This window comes from Bactrocera neohumeralis, chromosome 4 (assembly GCF_024586455.1).
Source record: "Bactrocera neohumeralis isolate Rockhampton chromosome 4, APGP_CSIRO_Bneo_wtdbg2-racon-allhic-juicebox.fasta_v2, whole genome shotgun sequence".
Lineage (NCBI taxonomy): Eukaryota > Metazoa > Arthropoda > Insecta > Diptera > Tephritidae > Bactrocera > Bactrocera neohumeralis.
The window spans coordinates 27,711,075-27,723,768 of record NC_065921.1 but is presented as its reverse complement, the minus strand read 5'-3'; the positions used below and the strand labels follow the sequence as shown (position 1 = coordinate 27,723,768).

The window sequence follows — 12,694 nt, the reverse complement described above, 5'->3', positions numbered from 1 at the left end:
TTAGAAACCGGCTTTTCGATAGCAAGTTCCAAGAGGAAAAAAGCCATTCGAATACATTGTGACGTTGATAAGGTATTTATGCTTTGATTGTTTCTGAACATAAAAAGTTAATTAAAAATTTGCTTTTATTTAAATTGAGATGACCAAAAATATAATTGCATAATTTGCCGCTTAATTAAATTAAAATTAAATCAATCGCAAAAACAAAAAAAACAAATAATTAAAAAAAGTATTAATCAAAGCAGCATAGTTTAAATATAATCAAATTGAAGAAATAGTATAATAAAAAACTAAATAAATAATATTAAAATTAGTTTATATTATAATTCATTTATTTATTATATTTTTTCTATTAACTATTTACAAGCATTTTTTTGTGTTAAACTTAGCATTATTCACTACTATAACTACATAAAATCACTGGCTCTCAATAATTTGGATTGATCGGCTCGTTTTCGGAGCATAAGCCGGGATAATAGGGGTTTTTGCCCGTCAGACAGCGCGAACCGGGTTGGCCCACCGTGTATACGGGTGTGTCCAAGGCATAAATGGAGGCATAATTACAGACCATGTTGTAGATGTAGACGTAGGGCACATCGGGCCGGGTGAAGCGTATAATACCGCAGCCCACATGCGTGTTACGATCGACAGCGATCTCAGCGAAGTGGCCATAGTCCTCACTATTTGCAAAAAATAAAAAAAAATATATATAAAGGCATTTAATTAATATTATTTGGAATAGTGCCATAACTAAGCACAAAAATAAGATATAAAACTCTAATTTGGCATAGTTTGATTACAACAATCAAATTTAGCCAGCTAAAATAATATAAGAACTTCTACCGACAGTAATGAAACCGGATCATAACCCTGCTCACTGCCCATATAACGGTACTGTGTGAATATCTGACAGATTTCGGCTAAATTTCCTAAATAGAACTTTTCTTATATTCCTATTTTACAGTGCGAAAATGGGCGAAATCGGACAACAACTGAACTGAATTTAATTTGATTCTTTCACTTTCCAGTGTACAAATCAATATGTAATTAATATAACGGGATACAATTTTGTACTAATAATTCCTATAAAGTATACCTTATGACCTTAAAACTGCCCAAATCCAACCAAAATTTTTCAAGCTCATAGACACCGAATATGTGGACGATGGATGTAGAAGTTCACGCAAGTGAGGAAAGTTCTCTAAGTGCCATTCACTTGGGAGTGGCCAGAAGCGATTCTTTTACATATGGCTCAAGCAGCTCACGACTTCCGGTCTTTGACCAAGAATCCTCTGTGTAGCCTAAGAACATCCGTTTGAAGGCGAAACACCCTCTTCACAGGGTTGTGCGCTGGGTTTGGGACCCGCCACGTAAAAAGCGCCCCCATTGAAGGATACCCAGTATACATACATAGTTGACCGAAAATGTCGGTCAATGTAAGGGATATACAATTGAAATTCAGTGATAATTCTTTCCTGATAATATCAACTCAGTGTAGCGAAAATGGGTTGTATCAGGTCAATACTTCCCTGAGCCCCCATATACCTAATATAAAGATTTTCGAACTTTCGAGTGACTTTATACTGTATATGTATGTATTACCCCTCCGGGTTCGAGGGGAAACCGAATATACCCGCGGTAAGGCATGCCTGTCGTAAGAGGCGACTAAGATCCTGGTCACCAGTCCAGGGCTGTATGGAAGCTCAACTGGTCGTAGCTTCGGCTACAAGGTCAATACCAAAGACTTTAACCTGGTACCACGGGGAGCAGTAGCCCCTGGAGTTCGCTCCAGTCTGCTCATTGGGTTTGGACCTTTGTGGAGATTCGTGGTGGCTGTAGTTAAAACCCAAATCGCGGGAAGAACTGACTTTGTCAGTCGAATGCGGAGTTGCATTGCAACCGGGTGCCGTACCCAAAGTACGGCAGAGGTTTTAGATGGGCCTCGAGCCCTACCAAGGTAGTTAGTGTGTCCATGCCACACTGCCGATTGGTACTGAAAATCGTTACCCAGTTTTCAGGGCGCTGATCGACGCATTGTATTGATCCGTTGTGCTTTTGAGCACCGTGGAGTTAAGCTGTCGCCAGCAGGATCCCACGTTAAACACTATCAGACGTTGTATATGTATGTATATCGGCCAATATATGAGTTATTTCAGTGAAAGTTGCAGAACGTGATTTACTCATAAAAGTATATCTTTGTATCGAAAATTAATAAAATTGGGCGAAAACTTGACCCAGCCCCCATATAACTAATATCAAAATTTGCAAACATCCGGCTTACTTTACTCCACGAAATTTATCTCCAGTAAGGTTTACAATTTTATCATGGAAAGATACCGAAACTCGGAGTCAGTGGCCTCAACTTTAAAAGCGCTACGTCCAATTTGTGGTCGTCATAATCGTCCTGTCAGATCAATAATTGGCCGTCTAGTGGAAAAATTTTAATCCACAGGCACAGTACAAAATGTACCCACGCCAGTGAGACAAAGAAGTGCCCTTAGTGTCGAGAATATTGCTGTCGCTAGCGCATCACTTGAGGAAGACCCAAATCAGTCTCTAACACGTCGTTCTTAAGCGTTGGGCATTTCTGTGACGTCGTTGTGGCGATTTTTGCGAAAATATCATGGCCTACATCCTTACAAAATCAAATTGACGCAAGAACTAAAGCCGCTTGACCACCAGAATCGTCGTATGTTCGTGAATTGGGCTAAGCTACAACTTGAAAATGATCCGGATTTTTATCGAAAAACAATCTTCAGCGATGAGGCTCATTTCTGGCTGAATACCTTTATCAGAAAGCAAAATATGCGTTATTGGTCAAGAAGTAATCCACACGTACTACACGAGTCACCATTGCATCCCGAAATAATTACGGTTTGGTACGGTTTATGGGCCGTCGGCGTCATTGGGCCGTACTTCTTCCGTGATGATCAAGACCGGCCGGTGAATGGGAATCGCTACCGCTCAATGATAACCGAATATTTTTGGGCCGAATTGGATGATATGTAAAAAGCGAGTCAATTGGTCGCCTCGATCGTGCGATTTGACGCCGTTACACTATTTCTTGTGGGGCTACGTCAAGTCTATGCCAACACGCCAGCGACGATTGGTGAACATCGTATGAATATCGGACTTGAAATTGCAGCAGTGTCTGCCGATTTATGCTTGAAAACTGTAGAAAATTGGTTTCAGCGTCTGGACTTCTGCAAAAGTGCCCGAGTGTGCCCATATAATGGTATCGAATGTACTTTCACAGAATCAAAGAATTTCATTGATATCCCAAACCGCTTTGGTTTTATTCAAAAAAAAAAAAAAAAGTTTGTAGCGCTCTTATTGAAATACCCGTTATATAGTATATATACAAAAAGTTGCATGGATTCTGATCCTCTGGTTGACGTTTTACATCGTAAGGTGTTCCCCTGGCTTAGCTTCTTGCAAGTTGCAAGAGTATAAAGTGTTCGGCCTTAAATATATTTTGTTACATGTATGTAAAAGTTATAAATGTACTACAATTAAAAAATAATCTTATAATATCCTTATGTTATTTCAATTTATGTACATATATGTTTAATACTCACAAGTACTTGGTCACACGGAATTTCCTTATATAACTGCTATCGATCAATGGATACTCATTGAACCACAAGCCCATCACTTCCTCGATAATTCCGCTCACATTCACATTTGGATTGCGATCACGCACAACGCCGCAGAGATTTTGGCCGGAATACTGAAAACGGTAAGTGGTATGGCAGGAATCATGGTCCAGTATGCAAGTGCGTAAGTTGAGTGATGCCAAATACTGAAGCTCATCATCCCAGATCTGAAATGAAAGTGTGTGAAATTGGAAAAAAAATGTTTATACAAGAACTTGTGTTCGTTTTTTGAGATTTTTTGGGAAGAGATTTTGAAAATTACTCTAGAGTTAAAAGTTCTATTTCAAAGCTGAGTAAAATGAATATAAGTTACTTAAGGGGGGAGCTTCAAAAATTCCATTTTTTTTGCTTAAATCTCTTAAAAATAATCTAAGTCCCCAAAGTTACATATGGGAACTCGAAATATTTTCGAAGCTAGAAGGGAAATAGTGACCGAGCGTCTAGCAGATAAATAAGCGCTTGACATATTAGCGCTTCTCGGTTTTTCATTTTTACGATTTTTCTTAATTGGCGGGCAGGATAGAAAAAAAACTAAACGTCGTATGGAATTGGGGCAAGGTTTATTATTTTTGGCATTCAATTATCTTCTATTTAAACTAAAAAAACTAAGATAAGTCAAGTTTGAACATATATTTAAACAACATAAAGTAAAATTGTTTTGGTCAAAAAAATTTTTTTTTTAAATAAAAAAAAAATTGTAAAATTTTACACTTTTTTTTGAAATTTTTTTTGTTTAACTAGAAGATAAATTATTAAAAACTATGAATTTCTTTGAATTTTTTGTTTCTGATAGAAATGGCGACCTACACCTAAAATGTGAAGTTTTCGAACTTTCTAATAGTGCATTATGCCAACACGTTTTTATGATCAATTTTTAAATATATTAATTTTTTTTAAACGAAAATCAATCATTTTCTAAAATAAGTAAAAAAGAAATTGAATTCATATAAAAATATGGGCAGTAAAATAAACACTCATTTACGAGCACTTCCTTTAAGACTTCGAGCGCGAGATTTGTTAACGTTTAAACAGTGTTGTTTATTTTACTATTTTTTGTTGTTTTTCTTTGCTCAAAAGGCGCGGCATTCGTTATAAAATAATCACTTGCTCACTTGCAACAACCAAGCGCTAGTTGAGAAAACAGGTGCGAGGGCAATTCTGGATTTTTATGGTTTTCCTGTTTTATACACACCTACCAAGATATGTATGTATATATATATACAAATATATATAAATATTAACACACATACATAGATGTTCAGTATTTAACACTCCCGGCCGGCGTGTTAAGCGCCGAGCGCAATATGCTTGCGCGAAATGCAAATGAAAGTGAAACGAGTTTGTTGCTTAAGTCTTTTGTTCTAACCTTTGCTGCTGCTTTATAGATTAGAGATTTTATGCAGATTATCGGCTTTTTAGCACTTTCAACCAAATTTAATTATCGAGATTTATGTAGCTATTGACTTTGGCACAAAAAACAGGTCAGCCGCATGCTAAAGACGCTGCAAATACTCACCATAGTGGCCATGCGCGCAGCGGGATAGTAGCCGGGCAGCAAGCCGAGCGCCAGGAAATTTCGTCGCTTATTGTGTTCGTGCACAAATTGGTCCTTATAAGCGGAAATGTCCAACTCAGTGGCATCAGATGCGCAGCGCTTGGCAAAATCCTATTGTTGGGGGAGAGTGAAAAACATTTTTTATATACATTTGTTGAGTTATTTCTAAATACTTAGCTTATATTAGTTCAGGTTTTATATTAAGCATATTTTTATATGATATTGTATTTCAAATATTTTAATTGTTTTGGTAAAAATGTAGACTATGAGCTAATATTTCATTTGTGTATAAATTACTAAATAATTCTAATAAAATATAAGTATTATTATAAAGGCTATAGAATTGTTATAAATAATAAATGGTATTTCAAGTTTTTTTTAAATATTGTGGTAAGACATTTAATTTAAGGAAGTTTTATTTTGTTGATAGTTAATGTACATAATATTTCGTTATAAGCAAAATAATTCTTAAATCATACCAACTTTTTTAATTTTTTTCCAATAAAATGTATTATAACATATATAACTAAAAATTATGTACTTTATTCAATTAAAAAAAATGTAATTAACTAAATTTTTAAAAATATTAATATAAAAAATAAAAGCTTTAAATAAAAAAAAACTATTTTTATTTGTTGGTTTTATAGAAATCGTAAATTTCCGAAAACTAAAATTCGAAACTATTATTTCCCAATTTTTTAAATTTTTCCAAATAAGATTTTAAAATAATTATAATACAACATATTTTATTATTTATGTTATAATCATCTTCCAACAAAACTTATTTTTAATACATTTCCTTAAATGAAATAAATAATAATAAAAACATATATTTTAATTAAAATACAAAAAAGTTCAGAAAGGAAAAAACGTTAAAGAAATATCATGATAAATGAAAAAAATTAATAAAAATAAATATAAAAATATAAAAAAATATATATTAAAAAAATATTGAAAAATTCAGTGCAATAACAATATTTATATGTATATATATATGTTTTTAATTATGTTTTTAATAAATTTGTTAAAATTAAAATGAAAAAATTATTTTAAAATAAATATTATACGAATAAATTTTATTATTTATTTTATATTTATCTTCCAGTCAAATATACTTTGAATACATTTTCTTAGATACAAAAAAAAATTATTAAAAATTAAAAATATGTGTATGAAAAAAAGTAAAAAGGATTTCAGGAAGAAAAAATGTAATAAGACATCGTTATAAACAAACAAAAAATAAATTATAAATAGAAATATGATAAATAAACAAATATATAATAAATTAAATAATTTTATATAAATTGAGTAAAATTAGAATTTGCATTTTTAATAAAAAATATTAAATTAATAATGTCCGAGCTTCTTTCATTCTTTCAAAATTAAAAAAAAGTATATATGTATGCATAAATATTTATGACATTTCTTTATAGCATGCATTTGCTTTAAAATCACATTGTTTATTTAGACTTATTTTATTTTTATATTTTATTTCAGAATTTTGAGTTTCCATTTTTATGAGGGCTGCTCTTTTTATTTTCGGGTTTAAAATTAATTTTATTTTATAATTAATTGGTCAAAAGCATGTGTGCAGTTATGTTTTATTAGTTGGTATTGGTAATATTTCAATATTTTTCCAAAAAATGCTTCACCATTCAGTTATATTTTTTTAATCACAAATAGTTTTATAACTTTTCAATATTTGTTTGTCAAATATTTTTTTTTGTTTTCGTTCTATTTTACAAAAAATTAAAAAAAAAAAAATTGTTTTTATTATTGTCGTTTTTTCTACAGAAAATTAAAAAAAAAATTTTATTTTCCTTCTATTCTGCATAAAATTAAAAAAAAAAATATTTTGAAATTAAATTTTCAATTTTTTTTTTAAATTCAAATACTTCAAATTTACAAAATATTCTTTCCGTACACGCTTTTTGATAAACAGTATAACATATTTTCATATATACTGATATTTTAAAATTTACTTATTTAATTATTTAAACAAAATTTTCTAAATTAAAATTTAATGTTTTACTCAGAAATAATTTCAGAACTTTTTAATATTTGTTTATCAAATAATTTCGAGAATATCTGAAAAAAAATTAATTAATGTACTTTTTTAATTAATTCTTTTAAATTAAAATTAAATTTTTTACTCAAAAATATTATCACAGATTTTTAATATTTTTTGTCAAATCATGTTTTGTATTTTTTTTTAGTTTGTATGAAATTTAGCAAACAATAATTTTTTAAAGTAATTGGCATTTTTTTTTAAATTTAAGCACTTTGAATTAGCAAAATATTCTTTCGTACATACTTTTTTAGAAATAGTGTATATAATTTTCATATTTACTGAACATTTTTCTATTATCAGTATAATAATAATATAATATATATAAGTTATATATTTTATTTAAAAAATTTTCTAAATTTAAATATAATTTTTTACTCAGAAATATTTTCAAAAATTTTTAATTTTTTTCGTCACACAAGTTTTTGATTTTGGTTCTGTTTTGAGAATATTTGAAAAACAATTTATAAAAAAAAATATTGTATTATTTTGTAATTCAAACACTTTAAATAGCCAACTATTTTTACGTGCTTACACTTTTTGAAAAAATATTAAAGTTGTAATATATTATTATATTTTATGAAAATGTGTTTTTCTGTACTTATTTAATTAGTTTTTTTTAAACCAAATTTTTTAAACAATTTTTACTCAAAAATATTGTCACAACTTTTTACAATTTTTTTGTCACACAAATTTTTATTTTTATAAAATTTTCTATTTTTATGTGTTTTCATTATTCTTAAGAATTTTTGAAAACAAATTTTGTTAAACAAAATTTTCTAAATTTAAATGTAATTTTTTACACAGAAATATTTTCATAAATTTTTAAAATTTTTTGACAAATAACTTTTTTTAATTTGTTTTATTTTTGGAAATATTTGAAAAACCCCTTATTAAAATATAAATAATAAATATAAAATTTTTAATTGAAAAAAATAAAAATAATTGAAAAAAAAAAAATAAAAATAATTTTTTTTTTTAATTAAAAGTTTTATATTTAGATATTATTTATATTTTAATAAGTGGTTTTTCAAATATTTCCAAGAATAAAACAAATTAAAAACAGTTATTTGTCAAAAAATTTTAAAAATTTATGAAAATATTTCTGAGAATTTTTTTTAAAATTTTTTTCTTTTTTTTGGAAATATTTGGGAAACAATTAATTAAAAAAAATAAATTTTTAAAATAATTGAAATATTTTTCGACAAATAACTTTTTTTAAATTTTTTTCTGTTCTTGGAAATATTTGGAAAACCATTAATTAAAAAAAAATTAACTTAAAAAAAAAATCCAAATATTTCCAAAAATAGCAAAAAATTAAAAAAATGTTACTTCTCAAATAAAATATTAAAAAAATTTTAGAATATTTTTGTGTAAAAAATTATATTTTAAATTTTAAATTTAAATATTTTTTTTTTAATTGAAACATTTTAAATAGCCAACTATTGTTTTCGTGCATACTTTTTTGGAAAAAGTTTAATATTATAATATATCATCATATTTTATGAAAATGTGTTTTTGTCTACTTGAAGTTTTAATATTTTAATTTATTTAATACACATTTTTTTTTAATTTCTAAATTAAAATAGTTTTGTTTATTTTATTTTTAATTGAAATTATTTTTAATAATATTCCCCACATTTATAACACCCTTAACACTTGTCACTTACGCCATTATTGCGACAGGCCAAATGTCGCACGCCGCGCTCGCACAAGTTCGGATCGCACCAGGAGTACAGCGCGCTGCCGCAACTCACAAGCAGCAGCAGTGAAAGTGGCAGTGTTGCCACACGCAGGCACTTTGCTGTTGCACTCACGCAAACGCGTAAATTATATTTCGTTGACATGCTGCTAATTGCCAATGGCAAAGCGTTAATAATAGCTTTTAAAATAATAAATATTTTATTTTGAGCTTGCAGAATGAGCGCTGCAATTTTGTTTCAAATTTGTTTGTTAACTGCCGCTAAGTGGTAGGTACAAAGTAGCTGGTTGACTCGAAGGCAATAAAAAGTGGCAATAAAAGCGCGAGTGCCACTTAAAAAACGCAATAAATAGAAATTTAAATTCAAATGCACAGGTTTTCGAAAGAAAAAGTTTCAATTTGCCAATTTAAGCGCTTAGAATGTCACTTAACTCACAGCACGCTTTCAAGCACCGCATTCGCTAAACTCGCTCGCACTGCACCGCTCGCGCTCATACGCCAATATCTAACTGTACTTATTGATTTGCAACGCGTTTTTAGTGATTTTAGAAATTTTCGAAATCACTTTTTGCGAATTACTGCTTGCGCGCCGCCAAGCGAAATGTGAAATTCGAAATGCGTCTTTATCGAGCGGCGAAATCAAAATGAATCTGTGTTGAAGACACCTTGTCTGAAGTGTCTGCGGCGCAGGAATCGACGGCAGCGCGCTGCGTCGCGTAAAAAAGCGCTTAAGTGTGTTTAGAACTAGCCGAAGAGTTTGCTTTTGTGCTTTGTTTGTCTTTCTTCAATTCTAATCAAATGTGAGGAACGAGTTTAACTGTTTAATAAATTCAATCGTTAATGAGTGTTCGTTTTTTTGCTTCGCTTGCGTGTTTGTATGTTGTTTTGCTTTGTTGCATAAAGTTGAGGGGAAGCACAGTGATCAACCCATCGCCGGATTTCTGCCCCCAAGCATGGGCGCTCCAGCAGACCACTTTGCTTGTCAATCTGCTAAACGCAACCATCCATCTTTTTATTATCTCGCGATTTCTTTGTAATTCGAAGTGATTGTGTGGCCATTGGACTAATCAAGCGATGAATAAACAACGGAAATGTAAAAGCAGCAGGTTCTTGGTTTTTATGGTGGTAAATATAGTGCTAGTTATGGTGGAGGAAGGAGAAATGCGTAGTTTAAAGATAAAAGGTTAATAAATTACCAAGAAACTAAGAAAAATATGGAAAACAAAGTAAACCAAATAAATCAATAAAGTAAACACACGTGTGGCATCTTTGTTGCTTTTTAATACCTATAATTCACCATAAATCACAATATTGACTCAGCAAAGAGGTGACGAAGTCTTGCGAGTCGGCTTTGTTCAACAAAGTGCGTTTTATTCGTTTATTGTCGTACCATATTTCGAAGTCCACTTCTTCTTCACTGGCGGATGTCTTTCTCTTCCTCTGCTTCCCCCGGCGGGTACTGCGTCGAATACTTTCAGATCCGTAGTGTTTCTATACATACGGACGACATGACCTAACCAGCGTAGCCACTGTCTCTTAATTCGGTGAACTATGCCAATGTCGTCGTATAACTCGTACAGCTCATCGTTCTATCTACGGCGGTATTCGACGTTACCAATGCACGAAGGACCATAAATTTTCAGCAGAACCTTTTTCCTGAAAACTCGTAACGTCGACTCATTAGTTGTTGTCATCGTCCAATAATGAGTGACTTATAGAGTTTGGTTTTTGTTCGCCGAGAGAGGACTTTACATCTCAATTGCCTACTCAGTCCGAAGAAGCAGCTGTTGGCAAGAGCTATTGTGCGTTGGATTTCAAGGCTTGTATTGTGTTTGGTGTTGATGCTGGTTCCAAGATTGACGAAATTATCTACGACATCGAAGTTATGGCTGTTAACAGTGACGTGGGAGCCAAGTAGCTAGTCCGATGACTGTTTGTTTGATAACAGGAAATATTTCAAATATTAGGCATCGAAAATTGCTTTATTGTTTTTTTAAACATTCTTTATTAAGATCTATGCATTTTTGCAAACTTTCGAACACATCCTCAAAGCACTTTTGCCACGCTGATTGAGGTATCTCCAAAACATGCATTCTGAACGCATCAACCGCCTCTTCAGATGTCGAAAAACGTTAAATCTTAGTTTATTTTTTACGTATGAGAATAAAATGAAGTTATCGGTGCCAAGTCATTACTATACGGAGGATTGTTCATCAAATCGATGTTTTAAGTGCTCAAAAATGCAGTTGCTTCAATCGATGTGTGAGAGCTAGATTTATCGTGGTGAAGAGTAATCCATCCTCGGCGGTTGGTTTTCCTGATTTCTTGAAAGACAAAGAAATCCACGGTTCATCACAATGTCGTAGACGTGTTTCGAAGCACTGCTATCATATTTTTTAATATTTCTCGAAAACGGGCTGGTTTGTGGGATCATACCTGAATAATTTTTTTACCGTCAAATGTTCATGCAATATGCAATGTTTGCTGGTCTCACTACTGTTGTCTCAATCTTACGATAGGTCACGTGACCATCTTGCAATATCAGTTGGTACACAACATCAATAGTTTCTGGAACAACAACTGATTTTGGACGACCGCCACGAAATTCATATTGAAGCGTTCTACGTCACCGATTAAATTCAATACACCTTATATAAATATTGGTCCTTGATGGAGCTTTATCGCCAAGAATTGAATTGAGTTCAGTGATGCACTTTTTCTGAGTTAATCCACTTCGAAAGTTGTAAAAAAGTAATCGCCCGAAAATGTTTGCGATTTAATTCCATGTTTTGAAGCGAAAAGAACATTTTAGGTTACTGTAAATAACCCAAATTGCGTACTTATTGCCTGTGCCCATACACCAAACTGATACTCTAGTGCTCTAAGTTAATAAATCTTAAAACCAGACTCGCAAACTTTGAATAACTGTTCCAAATTCAGCCGAATAATTATGTATAGCCCTACCAGGGTAAGAAGTGATCATGTTAAACAGTCAGTGCCACTTTGAGAATCCTGATTAATAGTTTGGTCATGCGCGCGTTAACACTAACCCCATTTTGTAATCTACGTAGGCAAGCGACTCCAAAAAAATAGTCCAGTGCTGTTAAGTAGCAAAATGTTAGAGGCCACACCATAGGCACACGACACGAGATAATGAGCTCATCAAAATTGGAACCAAAAGATAACATCCTCCGATTCAGGCACGAAAAAATCATTAATCATGACTCTATAGCGCTAAAAAAACTCTGTATTTTTGTGCAGTGTACTTAATGAGGGAACCAAGCACTACTCTTAAACATGCATAACATTAAGGCTGTACAACACCTGTCTCGACTTTAGCCCTTCAACGGCGCAAGATAGGCGGACTTGATATCGACGCTTTAGAAACACATATTCGAATCTCCGATTACGTCAATGCTGTGGTGCGAAGCTACGTTAGTAACAAAAAACTGCTGTATCAGACTAGAGAGGAATCACGACAAATAGAAGTTACGTCAGGAACAGGAAAAATGCCTATTTTAGGTCGAGATCGAGATGTTGAACATTGGTTATGATGAAATACTAAAACTCAAAATGCCAGACATATCTTATTTCTACATAACAGCAGTAATCACAGTCTGAGACACAGAGGAAGTCCGAAGAATGGACGCAAACATGGCTTGACTCACATAACCTACAGCTCGCTACAGAAAAAACAGAGCTGGTACTGCCGA

General features: G+C 32.0%; 1 protein-coding gene across 1 annotated transcript; it reads right to left on the bottom strand.

Moving 5' to 3' along the window:
- Positions 1-372: 372 nt before the first annotated feature.
- LOC126755688 (antigen 5 like allergen Cul n 1-like) lies at positions 373-9,640 on the bottom strand. Its single transcript, XM_050468435.1, has 4 exons — positions 8,950-9,640; positions 5,173-5,322; positions 3,579-3,823; positions 373-680 (listed from the first exon to the last, which is right to left on the bottom strand). Exons 1-4 carry the CDS (start codon positions 9,124-9,126, stop codon positions 428-430), a joined length of 825 nt encoding a protein of 274 aa, XP_050324392.1. The 5' UTR covers positions 9,127-9,640; the 3' UTR covers positions 373-427.
- Positions 9,641-12,694: the final 3,054 nt, after the last annotated feature.

What these genes read in the sequence shown, in the direction of transcription:
- LOC126755688 (XM_050468435.1), bottom strand. Translation starts at nt 9,126, where the DNA reads ATGTCAACGAAATATAATTTACGCGTTTGCGTGAGTGCAACAGCAAAG. An exon ending in CTGCGCGCATGGCCACTATG is followed by an intron (nt 3,824 to 5,172) that starts GTGAGTATTTGC and finishes CTTTCATTTCAG; the next exon opens with ATCTGGGATGATGAGCTTCA. An exon ending in TTCCGTGTGACCAAGTACTT is followed by an intron (nt 681 to 3,578) that starts GTGAGTATTAAA and finishes TTTTGCAAATAG; the next exon opens with TGAGGACTATGGCCACTTCG.